At 47.9% G+C, this 17,866-nt stretch overlaps 2 protein-coding genes and 1 pseudogene across 6 annotated transcripts in view; 2 read left to right on the plus strand and 1 right to left on the minus strand.

Annotated features, from left to right (window-relative positions):
- LOC146049768 (angiopoietin-related protein 5-like) overlaps nucleotides 1-17,866 on the minus strand; it is a 104,053-nt gene that overhangs the window by 57,737 nt on the left and 28,450 nt on the right. The gene's annotated exons all lie outside the window — the stretch shown is intronic.
- LOC146049770 (angiopoietin-related protein 5-like) lies at nucleotides 795-15,104 on the plus strand (annotated as a pseudogene). Its single transcript, XR_014466200.1, has 7 exons — nucleotides 795-1,234; nucleotides 5,893-5,963; nucleotides 7,433-7,457; nucleotides 7,918-8,009; nucleotides 12,397-12,516; nucleotides 14,414-14,592; nucleotides 14,706-15,104. The product of XR_014466200.1 is annotated as an angiopoietin-related protein 5-like (transcript).
- LOC146050267 (Fc receptor-like protein 5) overlaps nucleotides 17,419-17,866 on the plus strand; it is a 53,343-nt gene continuing 52,895 nt past the window's right edge. Inside the window, exon 1 of the mRNA XM_083167194.1 lies at nucleotides 17,419-17,783. Coding sequence (XP_083023320.1) covers nucleotides 17,738-17,783 — 46 coding nt within the window. The 5' untranslated portion in view covers nucleotides 17,419-17,737. The remainder of the gene's footprint in view (nucleotides 17,784-17,866) is intronic.

The raw sequence follows: 17,866 nt of genomic DNA on the forward strand, positions 1-17,866 counted from the left end.
ATTATAATTATATTTCTTGAATTGGCAGGAAGGTCGACCTGACTTAAGGTCGACATGGGCCAAGGTCGACTGGCAGGAAGGTTGACCTGACTTAAGGTCGACATGGGCCAAGGTCGACATGACTTAAGTTCGAATTTGCATAAAGGTCGACATGAGGAAGGTCGGCTGGTCATAAGGTCGACATGGGGTTTTTCACAGTTTTTTGAGCCGACATGTGCCGACAGACGGTATTTCATGCCCTACCATCCACTAGGGCGTGGAGCAGTTTATTAAAGCTGTGGCGAGCGAAGCGAGCCACCGTGCCCGAAGCATCGCGAGTGAAGCACGCGATGCGAGGGTCCGATTCTCTTTGCCAACTGTGTCCATGTCGACTGTGTCGACATTCGGATAAAAAACAGTGAAAAACCCATGTCGACCTTATGACCAGTCGACCTTCCTCAGAACCCAAAACCCAAAAATCCATACACTATGGGGGGTATTCAATGCTGCAGCGAGCGGCCGGCGAGGGGGTTAAACAGCGAGGATTGCAGAAAACCTGCGATCCTCGCTGTTTAACCCCCGCGCCGGCCGCTTGCTCTATTTAACGTTCCGGGGAAATCCTCGCCGTCACAGGACGGCGAGAATTCCCCAAAACAGCGAGACCCGCGGCTACTGCAGAAAACTCGCAGTTTTTAGCCGCGAGTCTCGCTGCTTCTGGAGCCGCATCCGCCAATTCCCCCTCGCTCAAAAAACGGAGCGAGGGGGAATTGGCGGATGCGGAGGGTGTGTTGAATGCTGTCAGGGTGAGTGGTGACAGCGAGCAAGAAGCCCTGCTCGCTGTCACCACTCGCAAACAGCATTGAATACCTGCCAAAACGTTTGGGAGGTGTTTTGGCAAAACCCATTAGAACCCAAAACCTCAAGGTAATCAGAACCCAAAACACGAAAAGTGTTCGGTGCACATCCCTAATCATAATACAGGACACTTAAAGTCCTTTTATATTTTGTCAAATACACTATTGTCTACTGAATGCCTCAGAATAATAGTTCTCTCCCATATTATGTGAGTACATAAATGAGACTCGTACAGCGGAATGTGGAATCTACTTTCCAGGTCTGTCTCCTCCACCTTAATTATGTCTGTGAAACAGGTTTCTGAAACTCAGTGACCATACTGTACTTCAAACAACTTGGCGGACGGACAAATCTCAGCCCCGGGAACATAATAACGTCTAAACATCTAAACTTTCAAAGGGTAAGAAGAAAAGTTCAAAGTACGTTTGATATGAATCACTGAGTACATGTTGATATGGGAGGGGAAGGGAGCAAACCTTGGTGACAGATAGGGGGAAATTTACTAAAGGAAATTTGTAAAAAAAATAGGTGTATTTGTATCCAGAAATACACTTATTTTTGACATTTACTATCCCGAAAATACGGCAATTCGTAGTCGTATTGATAGCACATCAATACGACTACGAATTGCCATATTTTCGGGATAGCAAATGTCAAAAATAAGTGTATTTCTGGATATAAATACACCTATTTTTTTACAAATTTCCTTGCAATAGGATGAGACAATCAGAAAGTGAGAGATTCTTTAAAGCGGCAATCATCTACATTGCAAAACCAGTGTAAATGATTGCCACTTTAAAAAAAACTCTCACTTTCTGATTCTCTCATCCTCAGAGGAGTAGCTAGGTGACATGGTGCCCGGTGCAACGGTATATTTCGGTGCCGCCCCCCCCCCCCCCAGTAATTTTCCTCCTTATAGTAATGCTTTTTACACATGATTCCACACAAACTTTAATGCCCGTTACAGAATATGCCGCACTGTAGTGCTCATTACACATTATGACCCACACCCTAATGCCTAGTAGATCTTATGCCACATACCGTAATGCCTAAGTAACTTTATGCCACACACCATATGTCGCTTACACACATAATGCCCCCACTAGTGCTGCTTACACATATAATCCCCCACTAGTGCTGCTTACACATATAGCACCCCCACTAGTGCTGCTTGCACATATAACCCCCCCACTAGTGCTGCTTGCACATATAACCCCCCCCCCCCACTAGTGCTGCTTACACATATAATACCCCACTACTTTGCTTACACATATTACCCCCACTAGTGCTGCTTGCACATATAACCCCCCACTAGTGCTGCTTACACATATAGCACCCCCACTAGTGCTGCTTACACATATAGCACCCCCACTAGTGCTGCTTGCACATATAACCCCCCCACTAGTGCTGCTTGCACATATAACCCCCCCCCCACTAGTGCTGCTTACACATATAATACCCCACTACTTTGCTTACACATATTACCCCCACTAGTGCTGCTTGCACATATAACCCCCCACTAGTGCTGCTTACACATATAATCCCCCACTAGTGCTGCTTACACATATAACCCCCCTACTAGTGCTGCTTGCACATATAACCCCCCCCCCACTAGTGCTGCTTACACACATAATGGCTGCCCCCACTAGTGCTGCTTACACATATAATCCCCCACTAGTGCTGCTTAAACATATAACACCCCTACTAGTGCTGCTTGCACATATAACCCCCCCACTAGTGCTGCTTACACACATAATGCCCCCACTAGTGCTGCTTGCACATATAACCCCCCACTAGTGCTGCTTGCACATATAACCCCCCCACTAGTGCTGCTTACACATATAATCCCCCACTAGTGCTGCTTACACATATAACACCCCTACTAGTGCTGCTTGCACATATAACCCCCCCCACTAGTGCTGCTTACACACATAATGCCCCCACTAGTGCTGCTTACACATATAATCCCCCACTAGTGCTGCTTAAACATATAACACCCACATACCTCCCAACTTTGTAAGTTCTCGAAGCGGGAAGATGCTCCTGCGCGCCTGAGGCGCGCCGAAATTTTCGGGGGGCGTGGCCTAATTCCGGGGGCGTGGCCTATACTCGCGGCTCTTCCGCGAGGCCACGCCCCCATTTTGCCGCTATGGGGGCATGACCCAGAGGCTCTGTGAGCCTCTAGCCATGCCCCCAGTCCCCTGGCTGCGGGAATAGACGCTGTGCGCATGCGCACAGCGTTTATTCCCCGCTGCTTAGCAGCTGACAGGGGGGACTCCCAACAGCCCCCCCACACCGCGGGACACTGCCGCCCGCGGGAGGGACATCGGGACAGCCCCTGACAATCGGGACTGTCCCGATAAAATCGGGACTGTTGGGAGGTATGCACCCATACTAGTGCTGCTTGCACATATAACCCCCCACTAGTGCTGCTTACACATATTACCCCCACTACTTTCCTTACACATATTACCCCCACTAGTGCTGCTTACACACATAACGCCCCCACTAGTGCGGCTTACACACATAACACCCCACTAGTGCTGCTTACACACATAACGCCCCCACTAGTGCGGCTTACACATATAACACCCCCACTAGTGCTGCTTGCACACATAACACCCCACTAGTGCTGCTTACACACATAACACCCCACTAGTGCTGCTTACTCATATAACCCCCCACTAGTGCTGCTTACACACATAACACCCCACTAGTGCTGCTTACTCATATAACCCCCCACTAGTGCTGCTTACACACATAACTCCCACACTAATGCTGCTTACACACATAACGCCCCCACTAGTGCTGCTAACTCATATAACCCCCCACTAGTGCTGCTTGCACATATAATCCCCCACTAGTGCTGCTTACACATATAACACCCCTACTAGTGCTGCTTGCACATATAATCCCCCACTAGTGCTGCTTACACACATAACACCCCACTAGTGCTGCTTGCACATATAACCCCCCCACTAGTGCTGCTTACACACATAACTCCCACACTAATGCTGCTTACACAATAACGCCCCCACTAGTGCTGCTTACTCATATAACCCCCCACTAATGCTGCTTACACACATAACTCCCACACTAATGCTGCTTACTCATATAACCCCCCACTAGTGCTGCTTAAATGCATAATGCACCTGAAGTGTGGCTTACCTATATTGCCAGGGGATTAGTGCTGGTTGCCAGGGGTTCCTTGCTCGTTGCCAGGGGGATTACATGGCCGTTGCCATAGAAGGTTACATGCTTGTGGCCAGGAATAATTACATGCTCTTTGCTTAGGGGGAGTTAAATTTCCCACCCACCAACCTAAATGTCCACCTGCCCGTCCGTCCATAGCAGAGGCGCAGAGTCTCAGACAGCATAAGGGACCCTGCGACACTCCAAAGATGGCCACCGCCACCAAAGGAGACAGCCGCTAGAGGTTCCCCTGCACCTCTAGCATCTGTCAGTGTGAGAGATGCAGGAGGACCTAGCGTGCATGTCTTGTCTTTCCTGTGGCGGCAGCTGGGGCGCATGGTCTCTGTAATACTCTCAGACTCTGCGCCGCTGCTATGGATGGACGCGCGGCATCCAGAGGGTGGACCGGCGGGCGGCGAGTGTGGTGCCGGGCGCCCTGCTACTCCTCAGCGCCCAGAGTTTGCGCTCCACCGGCACCACCCTCACTAGGCCCCTGCTCATCCTATTACATTTCACCCTATATATCCTAACTGTGACATTTATTTTATGTTTCTGACAGTAGATATAACTGAACGTTGACTATGACATATTCCTGCAGGGGAATATTGTCCCAGTAGTGTCCTTAATATCACAATATAGTCCAGAATGAGAACTTTGGGGTAGATGTATGAAGCAGTGATACAGGAGAGAAGTGATAAAAGCCTGGTACTTTATAAACGGCCAATCGGCTTACAGGCTGGGTTTAAGAAGAAACCGTCAGGAGCTGATTGGACAGTGATAAAGTACCAGGCACTTTATCACTTTATCATCATTTCATTATCATTTTATTTTTATTCTATTTACATGTAATAAATAAGATACGTCCTCTATGACACCCAGCAGCAAGCCACTGGTCCAAGCAAAGGATTTAAAAAAATGTTTTTTAAATTGTATCAAAGGAAATTTTATCCAGATTATAAGGTGTGACACTGTAAAACCTCCTTCAAGTGGTGATGATGATAATGATGAAAATAATATGTGGCTTTCCTAAGCTATTACTGATGTAAGACAATATAATGAGAGAATACAGAATGTTGGTTTATTTAGGCTGATCCCCGTGGCAGCAGCAGAAGGAGTAAGTAAGGAGCCGTTCTGTCCTGTGTCCACCTCTCATCTACACTATGTCATTTACCTAACAGTGGGGGTTATTTTGGTTCACCTCCTTCTGGCAAATTCCTTCTTAGATGGACAAAACCATGTGCACTGCAGGTGGGGTAGATGTTACTTGTGCAGAGAGAATTAGATTTGGGTGAGGTTTTACTTCAAAGTGAGATCTATATTGCAGTGTAAAAATAAAGCAGCCAGTATTTACCCTGCACATAAACAAAATAACTCACCTAAATCTAATTCTCTCTGCACATGTTACATCTGCCTCCCTGCAGTGCACATGGTTTTATCCATCTAAGTAGGAATTTGCCAGAAAGAGTGAACTAGAATAAGGCCCAATGTGCCATGTATTTCCTCACTAACGCATGCTTATATATAAGTAACTGCAATTACCTTTCTGTAATTCAAGCATTCATTTAATATTTATATAAAGTTAGGCACGCCTTTAATATTAAATAATCTATATATTGATGAATTTTATAGGAGATAGAATGATACATAATTTTAGTAATCAGTTATATTTTATATTACTATTTTACACATACATTTTTTGTAAATCTTTAAAGGGTGCTGTTGCTATATTTTACAATGTAATACAAATCTTTTATTGTCATTACTTAATTTTTTTTTTTCCTAATTATTGGATTTATAATATTACAAATTAGTGTTTTTTATTTTAAGAAATAATATGAAACAAATGCATTTTGAATGTTATCTTAGGAGAAATGACTTTGTCCCACTTCATCCTCTTTGGATATCTCGTGTTATTGAGGGAAAATGTTTCTTTACAGGTGAGAAAAGTAATCTAGACCAAACTAACCAATCATTGTAAATCACCTGCTATAAATCGTGGCTAAATATCCTACTCTTTAATGTGCGCTTGTTTTTTGTTTGTTTTTTCATCTGCACTAAATCATCTCACATCTCAAATTAATGGACAACGTAATCATTTTTCGTTACTTTTGTTATAAACTGTAAAATAACATTTTATCTTCCAAACACATTTTCAAAATTGAGATGCGACAAATTCTTCAGAACATATGAAATTAGAATCTTAAGAAGAGTTTAAAATGTATTCACCGAGCTGATTCACATCTAGATTGTAGGTTACACAATGGCTGATTAAATATGATTAAATATGATACCAATGGATGAAATGGCATTTACAGAATATTTAATCATTTTGCATTAATTTATTAACCAAAACTCCATCTAAACAGCTTACAACTAAACAATTATATAATATTCCCTACAACATGTACACGCACACACAGACGTTCTAGGGTTAATTGTTATTGGGAGTATATCTTCTTTTGGGATTGTGGAAGGAAACGGGAGTACCCGGAGGAAACCCACATAAGCATGGGGAGAACATACAAACTCCGTTCAGTGCTGCAATTCATTTGGTGTACACAATATGAGGCAGCTAATACAATCTACCTACAGTATTAAGGTCCCGGGACACCCCATTTGTTAGGCTGTTGACTTATACTATACATAGAATGATATCCTAGGTTCGCATTGTGCTTCGCCTATTCTGATATTTCTTATTGAATATTTGGCAGTTATCCATCAGAGCTCTGCTGCTATCTTTTGCCCAGTTAGCAGAGAAGAGAACAGCGACCTGTGCCATAGATTTCACATTCAGTCAGTTTCCAGTTTATATAGATCACCAGTCTACTGTATTGTACCTCATTGAAACATAATTGTCGCCCTCTTGTGGCTGTTCCGGAAATCACAGAGACATTGCCAATATAAGAAGACAATAGGTGAATGCATAAATTCTTCTAATGAAGTAGAATCCAATCATTTTAGGGCTATTTCACACACTCCGCCTCCTGACGGCGGGGAAACCCCCGCACGGCCGTACAATGGTGGGGATGGCCACAGCCCGGCAGCCGTACCTTCCAGTGGTGGGATCCGGCTGCAACCAGGCGGCCGGGCCGTGGCTGTCCCGTGTGAATGGACACAATTGTCCATTATTAACTACTGTGTGTGGCACGGCTTTTGGCCGCGCGGGGTTTTGCTGCCCGGCATGAGCCGGAGAGTGTGAAATAGCTCATACAATGTACTAAATAAATGCACACCGGGTGACTGGTTCCTTTGGGCATTTGCCCCGCATGCCCACTTCTCCAAACTACATGAGACTTGATACATTGCCTCCAAGGTTTGAAACATCTCCCCTTCAAAATCAGCCCCCAACAGTGCGCAGTCCCCTTGTTTTTACTAAACATCTGTTATGGAATTTTCTTTTCAACAGGTGGATTGGCCCCCAGAACAGCCACGTAAGTCGCGCTCTATTCTCATGGTTACATTTTTTATGTTCATACTAAATTGTAAACATCTGTGTATTATATTATATATAAAATGGTTTTTTTTGTGAAGAATCGGGTGCCAGGTCCAAATACAAGTTGTCAAGTAATACAACAATACAATAGATGAAAGTATGCGTTTTCACAAACACTGAATTATTTTCATCAAGAGGACAACAAAATATTAGAATTACAAATAATAATAATAATAATAATAATAATAATAATAATAATAATATTAATAATAATAATTATACAGAAAATCAGTTAACATATGTCAGTGATTGCCCTGGTCGTCCAAACCCGTGATACATGAACCTGGGATTTGGGCAGTGCACCATTTTTTCACACTATGCACTCTGATCTATATCCATATGTACTATTGCCTGGGAGGGATGAGATCTGATTAATCAACATCCCCCTTTCTATATAGCCTATGACTGCTCCGATATCTGGGAGAGACGCGCAGGCTCACGCAGCGGAATCTACACTGTGAAACCAGCTGGTGCTGACCGGTCATTTCAGGTAATGCAATCCTACCACTGACTATTCATTCTTGAGAACGGATCCATGATTCCTGTCTTGGCACTAAACCACATATCACTAAATAATGGCGTTACTAGCCGACGTGCCCGGTTTCAAGGCTAAGGTTTGTTGGGTAGAACATATACCCCATTTCACCCTTTTGGAAAATGCCCTGCTTAGTGGGTGGCTGTAAATAACTGTCACAGTTTCCAGACCACCCAGCAGGTCTCATGTTCCAGAGTCACCCAGCAGATGCACAAGGAGAGTCACAATTTCCAGAGCACATTGGTGATGCATTATGATTGGCTATCAGAAGCTTTGCTACTTAACTCCGAAACAAAGCAACCAGTTACAATGCCAATATTTTTCTGCAAACATCCAAGTATTTTAATTTGGCATCATAGAAATATGTCGTCATTCTGCTATTAAGATATAGTTATTACGGTTCTTTGTATTTCTATTTGAAATGGAGATGATCTAGCGATCCCTAATTCGCTACATACGTTGGGGTCTTGCAGTTCCCACCTTGTGAACTGTTGCATGGAGAGTAGATTTGTCTTGCAGAGTCCAGAGTCCAGCGCACCGTCCTTCCTCTTCCTTATCAGAGTCCAGCGCACCGTCCTTCCTCCTCCTTATCAGAGTCCAGCGCACCGTCCTTCCTCCTCCTTATCAGAGTCCAGCGCACCGTCCTTCCTCCTCCTTATCAGAGTCCAGCGCACCGTCCTTCCAGCTCCTTATCAGAGTCCAGTGCACCGTCCTTCCTCCTCGTTATCAGAGTCCAGCGCACCGTCCTTCCAACTCCGTATCAGAGTCCAGCGCACCATCCTTCCTCCTCCTTATCAGAGTCCAGAGCACCGTCCTTCCTCCTCCTTATCAGAGTCCAGCGCACGTCCTTCCAAATCCTTATCAGAGTCCAGCGCACCGTCCTTCCAACTCCTTTTCAGAGTCCAGCGCACCGTCCTTCCTCTTCCTTATCAGAGTCCAGCGCATCGTCCTTCCTCTTCCTTATCAGAGTCCAGCGCACCGTCCTTCCTCCTCCTTATCAGAGTCCAGCGCACCGTCCTTCCTCCTCCTTATCAGAGTCCAGCGCACCGTCCTTCCTCCTCCTTATCAGAGTCCAGCGCACCGTCCTTCCTCCTCCTTATCAGAGTCCAGCGCACCGTCCTTCCTCCTCCTTATCAGAGTTCAGCGCACCGTCCTTCCTCCTCCTTATCAGAGTCCAGCGCACAGTCCTACCAACACCATTATCAGAGTCCAGTGCACCGTCCTTCCTCCTCCTTATCAGAGTCCAGCGCACCATCCTTCCAACTCCTTATCAGAGTCCAGCGCACCATCCTTCTCCTCCTTACATAGTTACATAGTAGGTAAGGCTGAAAAAAGACTTGCGTCCATCTAGTTCAACCTGGTATAGATATCCATTGCTGATTTGGTAGGTTCTGGTATTTTACAGACAAATTATATTTCTTATTTGTACCCATGGATGTTTTTCTCCAGTAAATGTTTGTCCAACTTTGCCTTGAATGCATTTAATGAGCCAGCCGTTACCACCTCTCTGGGAAGAGAGTTCCAGAGTTTGACTGTTCTGACCGTAAAGAAATTCTTTCGGTACTTGTTTCCTAGCACGGCCACAATCTTGTGGATCGTGTACCTTTAAGTTAAGGTACACGATCCACACGATGGACCCGATTTCCTTTGAAATCAGGTCCATTTTGCCGGCTAAGGCACAATATCGGGGGCATCGCGTCGGTCGGGACCATTAACATTGGTCCGACGCGACCGACGCGATGCCCCCGATTTTTCCATAGGCTTCAATGTTAAAAAATATTTTAACATTGAAATCGTGAGGATCGTGTCGGGAAAGGTAAAATATCGGGGGCATCGCGTCGGTCGGGACCATTAACATTGGTCCCGACGCGACCGACGCGATGCCCCCGATTTTTCCATAGGCTTCAATGTTAAAATATTTTTTAACATTGAAATCGTGAGAAAATGTGAAAAATGTGAAATGGGCCAATATGACCAATTTCACATTATAGATGTCCCCGTCATCACCCCACGATAGACGCCAACCCGAAGCGTGGCGAGCGCAGCGGTGCGCGTCCTCCGACCTTTTCATTCCCCTACTATCCACGTCGGCGTGGAGTTGAGAATAGAATAGTGTGGCGAGCGCAGCGCGCCACCGAGCCCGAAGCGTGGCGAGCGCAGCGAGCCCCGCGAGGGGACGCGTATAACTTCACAGGTATACGCGCTCGCTGCGCTCGCCACGCTTCGGGCTCGGTGGCTCGCTGCGCTCGCCACACTATTCTATTCTCAACTCCACGCCGACGTGGATAGTAGGGGAATGAAAAGGTCGGAGGACACGCACCGCCGCCGCTCGCCACGCTTCGGGTTGGCGTCTATCGTGGGGTGGGGTTTACGCCGTTAAATTTGGGGGGGGGTTGGGAATATTTTACATTGAATCCAATGTAAAATCGGGTCCCAGCGACCCGATTTACATTTCATTCAATCAAAAAATCGGGTCGGTCGCGTCGATCGCATCGCATGCGACCAAATCGCATGCGATGCGATCGACGTGATTTTTTCCGACACGACCACCCCGATGTAAATCGGTGTGGCCGTGCTAGGAAACAAGTACCATTCTTTCTACTAGCTGAATGAAATCTTTTTTCTTCCAATCTATACTCATGCCCTCGCGTCCTAGATTCCTTTCTAGTAGAAAAAAGGGTGTTTGACAGTTCCTTATATTGGCCCTTGATATACTTGTACATGTTGAGCATGTCCCCCCTTAAACGTCTCTTTTCTAATGTAAATACACTGTAGTCCCAAACTGCTTAATCTCTCCCCGTAGCTTAAATTCTCCATTCCCCTAATAAGCTTTGTTGCTCGCCTATGGACTTTTTCTAATTCTATGATGTCCTTTTTTTTTTTTTTTCCCTTATCAGAGTCCAGTGCACCGTCCTTCCAACTCCTTATCAGAGTCCAGCGCACCGTCCTTCCAACTCCTTATCAGAGTCCAGCGCACCGTACTTCCTCCTCCTTATCAGAGTCCAGCGCACCGTCCTTCCAACTCCTTATCAGAGTCCAGCGCACCGTCCTTCCAACTCCTTATCAGAGTCCAGCGCACCGACCTTCCAACTCCTTATCAGAGTCCAGCGCACCGTCCTTCCTCCTCCTTATCAGAGTCCAGCGCACCGTCCTTCCAACTCCTTATCAGAGTCCAGCGCACCGACCTTCCTCCTCCATATCAGAGTCCAGCGCACCGTCCTTCCAGCTCCTTATCAGAGTCCAGCGCACCATCCTTCCAAATCCTTATCAGAGTCCAGCGCACCGTCCTTCCTCCTCCTTATCAGAATCCAGCGCACCGTCCTTCCTCCTCCTTATCAGAGTCCAGCGCACCATCCTTCTTCCTCCTTATCAGAGTCCAGTGCACCGTCCTTCCAGCTCCTTATCAGAGTCCAGCGCACCGTCCTTCCAACTCCTTATCAGAGTCCAGCGCACCGTCCTTCCAACTCCTTATCAGAGTCCAGCGCACGTCCTTCCAACTCCTTATCAGAGTCCAGCGCACCGACCTTCCTCCTCCATATCAGAGTCCAGCGCACCGTCCTTCCAGCTCCTTATCAGAGTCCAGCGCACCATCCTTCCTCTTCCTTATCAGAGTCCAGCGCACCGTCCTTCCTCCTCCTTATCAGAATCCAGCGCACCGTCCTTCCTCCTCCTTATCAGAGTCCAGCGCACCATCCTTCTTCCTCCTTATCAGAGTCCAGTGCACCGTCCTTCCTCCTCCTTATCAGAGTCCAGCGCACCGTCCTTCCAACTCCTTATCAGAGTCCAGCGCACCGTCCTTCCAACTCCTTATCAGAGTCCAGCGCACCGTCCTTCCAACTCCTTATCAGAGTCCAGCGCACCGTCCTTCCAACTCCTTATCAGAGTCCAGCGCACCGTCCTTCCTCCTCCTTATCAGAGTCCAGCGCACCGTCCTTCCTCCTCCTTATCAGAGTCCAGCGCACCGTCCTTCCTCCTCCTTATTAGAGTCCAGCGCACCGTCCTTCCTCCTCCTTATCAAAGTCCAGCGCACCGTCCTTCCTCCTCCTTATCAAAGTCCAGCGCACCGTCCTTCCTCCTCCTTATCAGAGGTCCAGCGCACCGTCCTTCCAACTCCTTATCAGAGTCCAGTGCACCGTCCTTCCAACTCCTTATCAGAGTCCAGCGCACCATCCTTCCAACTCCTTATCAGAGTCCAGCGCACCGTCCTTCCAACTCCTTATCAGAGTCCAGCGCATCGTCCTTCCAACTCCTTATCAGAGTCCAGCACTTGCTTGGATAGACGTTCAGAATCCTATCATATAAAAAACTGTTTAGAACAATGAGCTCTCTCCTCCCCCTGCAGGTGTACTGTGAAATGACAGCCGATGGAGGCTGGACGCTGATACAGAAACACAATGGAGAAGACAGGTTATCCTTTGAGAAAATGTGGGAGGATTATGAAATGGATTTGGAAATCTTACCGGTAAATGTCTATAAGTGTGATCCATCATATGAAATACAGTACGACATGTTTAAATATCAGGGTCTTTTAAATTCAGTATAGAAGGGTTCAGCTAAAACACTCCTATGCCCCACCCCCCCCCCCCCCTTTTGCACCAGGCCATTGGGGGTATTCTGGAGTTGGGGTCATAGCCTTAGGTAGGGTGGTGGTGTTTCGATAGTTGGGGGTATAACGGCTGTTTGGTTGTTCCTTAGTCAGATGCAGGGGCAAATGCAGGATTTTCAGAAGGGGGTTTCCAGAGGGGCGGAGCAAAGCACGGAGATGGCCACTTAGGTGACCCAGTATATGCCGGGTCAGTTAAAGTATTATAGATAGACCAAATGTATATAAATAATAATAATAAAAGAAATAAAGGATGTTGAAACGTCGCCTTTGCAACTTCCGTGTACCTGATTTTTCTTTCTGCTAGGAGTGCCGCTCCACACCCTGCAAATATACTATCATTAGTGCAGGCACCCAGCCAAGATTATATTGCCTAGGAGCTGTGGATTGTGCCGGTCTATTAGACATATATATATATATATATATATATACATACATACATACAAACATACATAGCAGCAGTGTAGACCCCTGGGCATAGCAATGTATTGGGGCCCCTACCGATCCTCCAGCGGTAGGGGTGGGGGAAGCTTTGATGTCCCGCGACTGGTAGGGGGTATTATATCAACCGCGCAGCATGTAGGGCTGGATCAGTAATTTCCACTAATTACCCCTTTACTGCACAGATGGTGGAGAAGGGGGCATTGGGCTGTATGAAGGGGCCCTGATACATAACTTCCAGGGTGGTAGAGGATATTTAATATGCAGAGGAGGGGTGTATAGTGGAGTGGGCTTATTGTTCATAATTTTCTGGGGGGAGGACAGCTTGCTTGACTGCAGATATCTCCAGTTTCCAGAAATAGATTTCTTAGATTTTAATGGAATTAAAAACTAGAGAATCCCACCTACCAAATGGTATTGGGGACTAGGGGATCAGAGTTCAGGAGGCAGAGCAATCTGCCGAGTATATAATACTACATACCAGGTGTGTGGAGCTGGAGCAGTAACCAGCTGCTGGAAGGCTGAAATCTCTGGTTCTGGGAACAGTAGAGACAAGCTACTAGTGTCCTTCAAAAGGGGGAGAGTCCCAGCTTTTGGAATATACCCTCAGAAAAACTCTAAGTCAGACAGAACCTGAAATATCTGACTTGGAAGAGCAATTAACAGGCTTGGATGGGGACCACTGTTTGAAGTCAGATATCTCCGGTTCCCAAGGGCCAATTTTTAAAATTCTTGTACCCATGGAAAGAGGGGACCCTCAGCTTTCAGCCTAGGGCCCTTATACTCCTGGGGGGGTGTTCTGGGTACTCAGACAGAAACCCCCCTGCGTGCGCTACTGAGATGCACCCTCCTTAGTCCCTGATATATGAGTATTGTCGCAAGAGGACATGTGGTGCTGCGTCTAATTTGGGAGAGCTGAAACCCCAATGTTTTATGTTAATGGGAAATTTAATGAAATCTTAAAATTTGGTCAATTATTCAGCCAGCTTCTGCTGTTGGAAATGTTACCTACAAGGGGCTTACGGAACCTTATTGGCTACATACGGATATCCTTAGGAGTATATATAACCCACGTTAACATGTCAGTGGCTGTAGGAAGGAAATCAGACCTCCCCCAACTCTGCACAAATGATTATTACTTTCTGAGCAGAGCCGTGGACTCAGTTACTGGCAGCTGGAACACATCTCTGCAATGAATATAACTAATCAGCTTCTAGGTCACCAATCAGCTGCGTCTTCTGTACCTCAGATTATAACCATTCCCTATGTAATGTCTGTCTGACTGGAGCCATGACTTCTGTGGTTTTTCCCAAAGGGGAGCACTGGCTGGGACTCAAACACATCCATCAGCTGACACACCAGGAGCACAGACCTGCGCACTGCGCATCAGCATTGGGGACTTTGCTGGCAGAAGAGCTTACGCTCAGTACAGTCCCTTTAGTGTTGGTGATGGCTATTACCGGCTCTCTGCAGGAAACTACTCTGGCACAGCAGGTAAGCGGCTGGACTTTACACCAGTATATATGAGGAACGATGTCTTTAATAACACAATGGAAAGTTCTACTGCTCTGTTTCTGAAAATGTCTGCACATGTTGTATTACCACAGGCGATGCCTTCCGGGGGAGCATTGGAACTAGTAGCACCAACCAGCATGGCACCTTCTTCAGCACTCTGGACCATCCCGCTGACAACTGTTATCCAGTGTGTCCTGTCAATGGCATCTCGTACCCAAGCTGCAGCTACATTCTACGTGCTGGATGGTGGTTTAACGCTTGTGGATCAGCCAATCTGAACGGGGTGCGGCGCGGCCCTCCAAAGAACAGGTTCTGGCCTTCTGCAATGACTTGGCCAACATGGAAGGCCAACGAGTCCCTCAAGTTCAGCAAAATGTATCTGATTCATAATTAGTGGGACGGGGTTCTCACACATACATACATACATACATACATACATACATACATACATACATACATACATACATACCACTACTGCACATTAAGGAATAATCAAGCTAGTTACATTTGGGTGGGCGGGGGGGGCAGATAAAGTTTCATAATCAGGTGAAGAATCAGCCTTGCACTGGGGAAATAAGGTGCAATCATAGAAATCACTGCAGCTCATTTTCTCACCTTTCATTGAATAGGAAAAACCCTGTTGCTGCGTTTATAAAAACTATGCTGAACATTGGATATGTATATACATACAGATACGAACATGAATCCTATATTGTTATTGAACACATCTTTCTGAAGTCACGGGTTGTACAACTGATAAGACGATGACGGGAAGAGCAGTGCAGAACAACAGGATGCAAATACTACACCGGGAACAGGAAGCCGTGACCTAGACACTATCAGTGGGAATTAATGCTGAGGGGACCCCACTAATCAGCTGGAATCACAACGCAGACACTGGGCCTGATTCACACCCCATCGCTGATCTGCTGAGCTGCTGCCCAGTCTTGTCGAATGACCCTTCCATAACTGCGACAGAGACCGGCTGATCGGGGGCAGGAGCTGAAGTCACACACCCTCCCAGATAATGCCCCGGGCACGTCTGACACTCCCACAAATGGACGCTTCCCACCCCAAACGCTGCGATGGGGACTGCGATTAGATCCATGCGTTATTTATGCCGCTATTTGGGCTTGTGCATTGGCGCTGTGATATATACACATGCGCAGTCCTTGCAAATCTGCACATCAGCGATGACCTCTGAATCAGGGCCCACGGTACGTACTGGAGAAATACACACAGGAGCAATTCAAAATTAAAATAAAAAAATGATGTAAATAAATGAAGTTTAATGCTGTGATTCCTATGTGCAGATTCCAAGAGGTGATCTGTAGCAGTGATCCACCAGACAGCCAATCAGCAACTGCAGGCACAATCCCCAAGTTATACTTCAGGAACACAGGAGGAGGGGGGTCAGGGGTGACAAATGGGGAGCAAGGTCAGGGGTCATATGTACACATGGGAGGGGGTGACACATGGGGAGCAAGGTCAGGGGGTCATATGTACACATGGGGAGGGGGTGACACATGGGGAGCAGGGTCAGGGGGTCATATGTACACATGGGGAGGGGAGCAGGGGGTGACACATGGGGAGCAAGGTCAGGGGGTCATATGTACACATGGGGAGGGGGTGACACATGGGGAGCAAGGTCAGGGGGTCATATGTACACATGGGGAGGGGGTGACACATGGGGAGCAAGGTCAGGGGGTCATATGTACACATGGGGAGGGGGTGACACATGGGGGAGCAAGGTCAGGGGGTCATAGGTACACATGGGGAGGGGGCAGGGGGAAGCGGTGACACATGGGGAGTAGGGTCAGGGGGTCATAGGTACACATGGGGAGGGGGCAGGGGGAAGGGGTGACACATGGGGATCAGGGTCAGGGGGGTCATATGTACACATGGGGAGGGGCGCAGGGGGAGGGCTGACACATGGAGAGCAGGGTCAGGGGGTCATAGGTACACATGGGGAGGGGCAGGGGAGGGGTGACACATGGGGAGTAGGGTCAGGGGGTCATAGGTACACATGGGGAGGGGGCAGGGGGAGGGGGTGACATGGGGAGCAGGGTCAGGGGGTCATAGGTACACATGGGGAGGGGGCAGGGGGAAGCGGTGACACATGGGGAGCAGGGTCAGGGGGTCATAGGTACACATGGGGAGGGGGCAGGGGGAAGCGGTGACACATGGGGAGCAGGGTCAGGGGGTCATAGGTACACATGGGAGGGGGCAGGGGTGACACATGGGGAGTAGGGTCAGGGGTCATAGGTACACATGGGGAGGGGGAAGGGCTGACACATGGGGAGGGGGCAGAGGGAAGCGGTGACACATGGGGAGCAGGGTCAGGGGGTCATAGGTACACATGGGGAGGGAGTCAGGGTCAGGGGGTCATAGGTACACATGGGGAGGGGGAAGGGCTGACACATGGGGAGGGGGCAGAGGGAAGCGGTGACACATGGGGAGCAGGGTCAGGGGGTCATAGGTACACATGGGGAGGGGGCAGGGGGAAGCGGTGACACATGGGGAGCAGGGTCAGGGGGTCATAGGTACACATGGGGAGGGAGTCAGGGGTCAGGGGGTCATACGTACACATGGGGAGGGGGGCAGGGGGAGGGGGTGACACATGGAGAGCAGGGTCAGGGGGTCATAGCATTATTACATTATTACAGCAGAATTGTCAGATTCATGTGAGTATTTCACAATCACAATGATGAATGTCCGAGATTCCAGAACTGGCAATCACAGCTGCAAACACAGGAAACCAACCGGATGTTTATCTTGTGCTGTCTGGAGCAGCCATATAATCCCATTACCCGGCAGAATACGGTCAGACACGATGTGCGCCCTGGTGTGGATGGTCCTAGGCTGTGAGTACTGACATCAGGAGGAACAGAGCAGCCATATAATCCCATTACCCGGCAGAATGCGGTCAGACACGATGTGCGCCCTGGTGTGGATGGTCCTAGGCTGTGAGTACTGACATCAGGGGGAACAGAGCAGCCGTATAATCCCATTACCCGGCAGAATGCGGTCAGACACGATGTGCGCCCTGGTGTGGATGGTCCTAGGCTGTGAGTACTGACATCAGGGGGAACAGAGCAGCCGTATAATCCCATTACCCGGCAGAATGCGGTCAGACACGATGTGCGCCCTGGTGTGGATGGTCCTAGGCTGTGAGTACTGACATCAGGAGGAACAGAGCAGCCATATAATCCCATTACCCGGCAGAATGCGGTCAGACACGATGTGCGCCCTA

The sequence above is a fragment of the Crinia signifera genome, chromosome 12 (assembly GCF_055691185.1).
Source record: "Crinia signifera chromosome 12, ASM5569118v1, whole genome shotgun sequence".
NCBI classification, from domain to species: domain Eukaryota; kingdom Metazoa; phylum Chordata; class Amphibia; order Anura; family Myobatrachidae; genus Crinia; species Crinia signifera.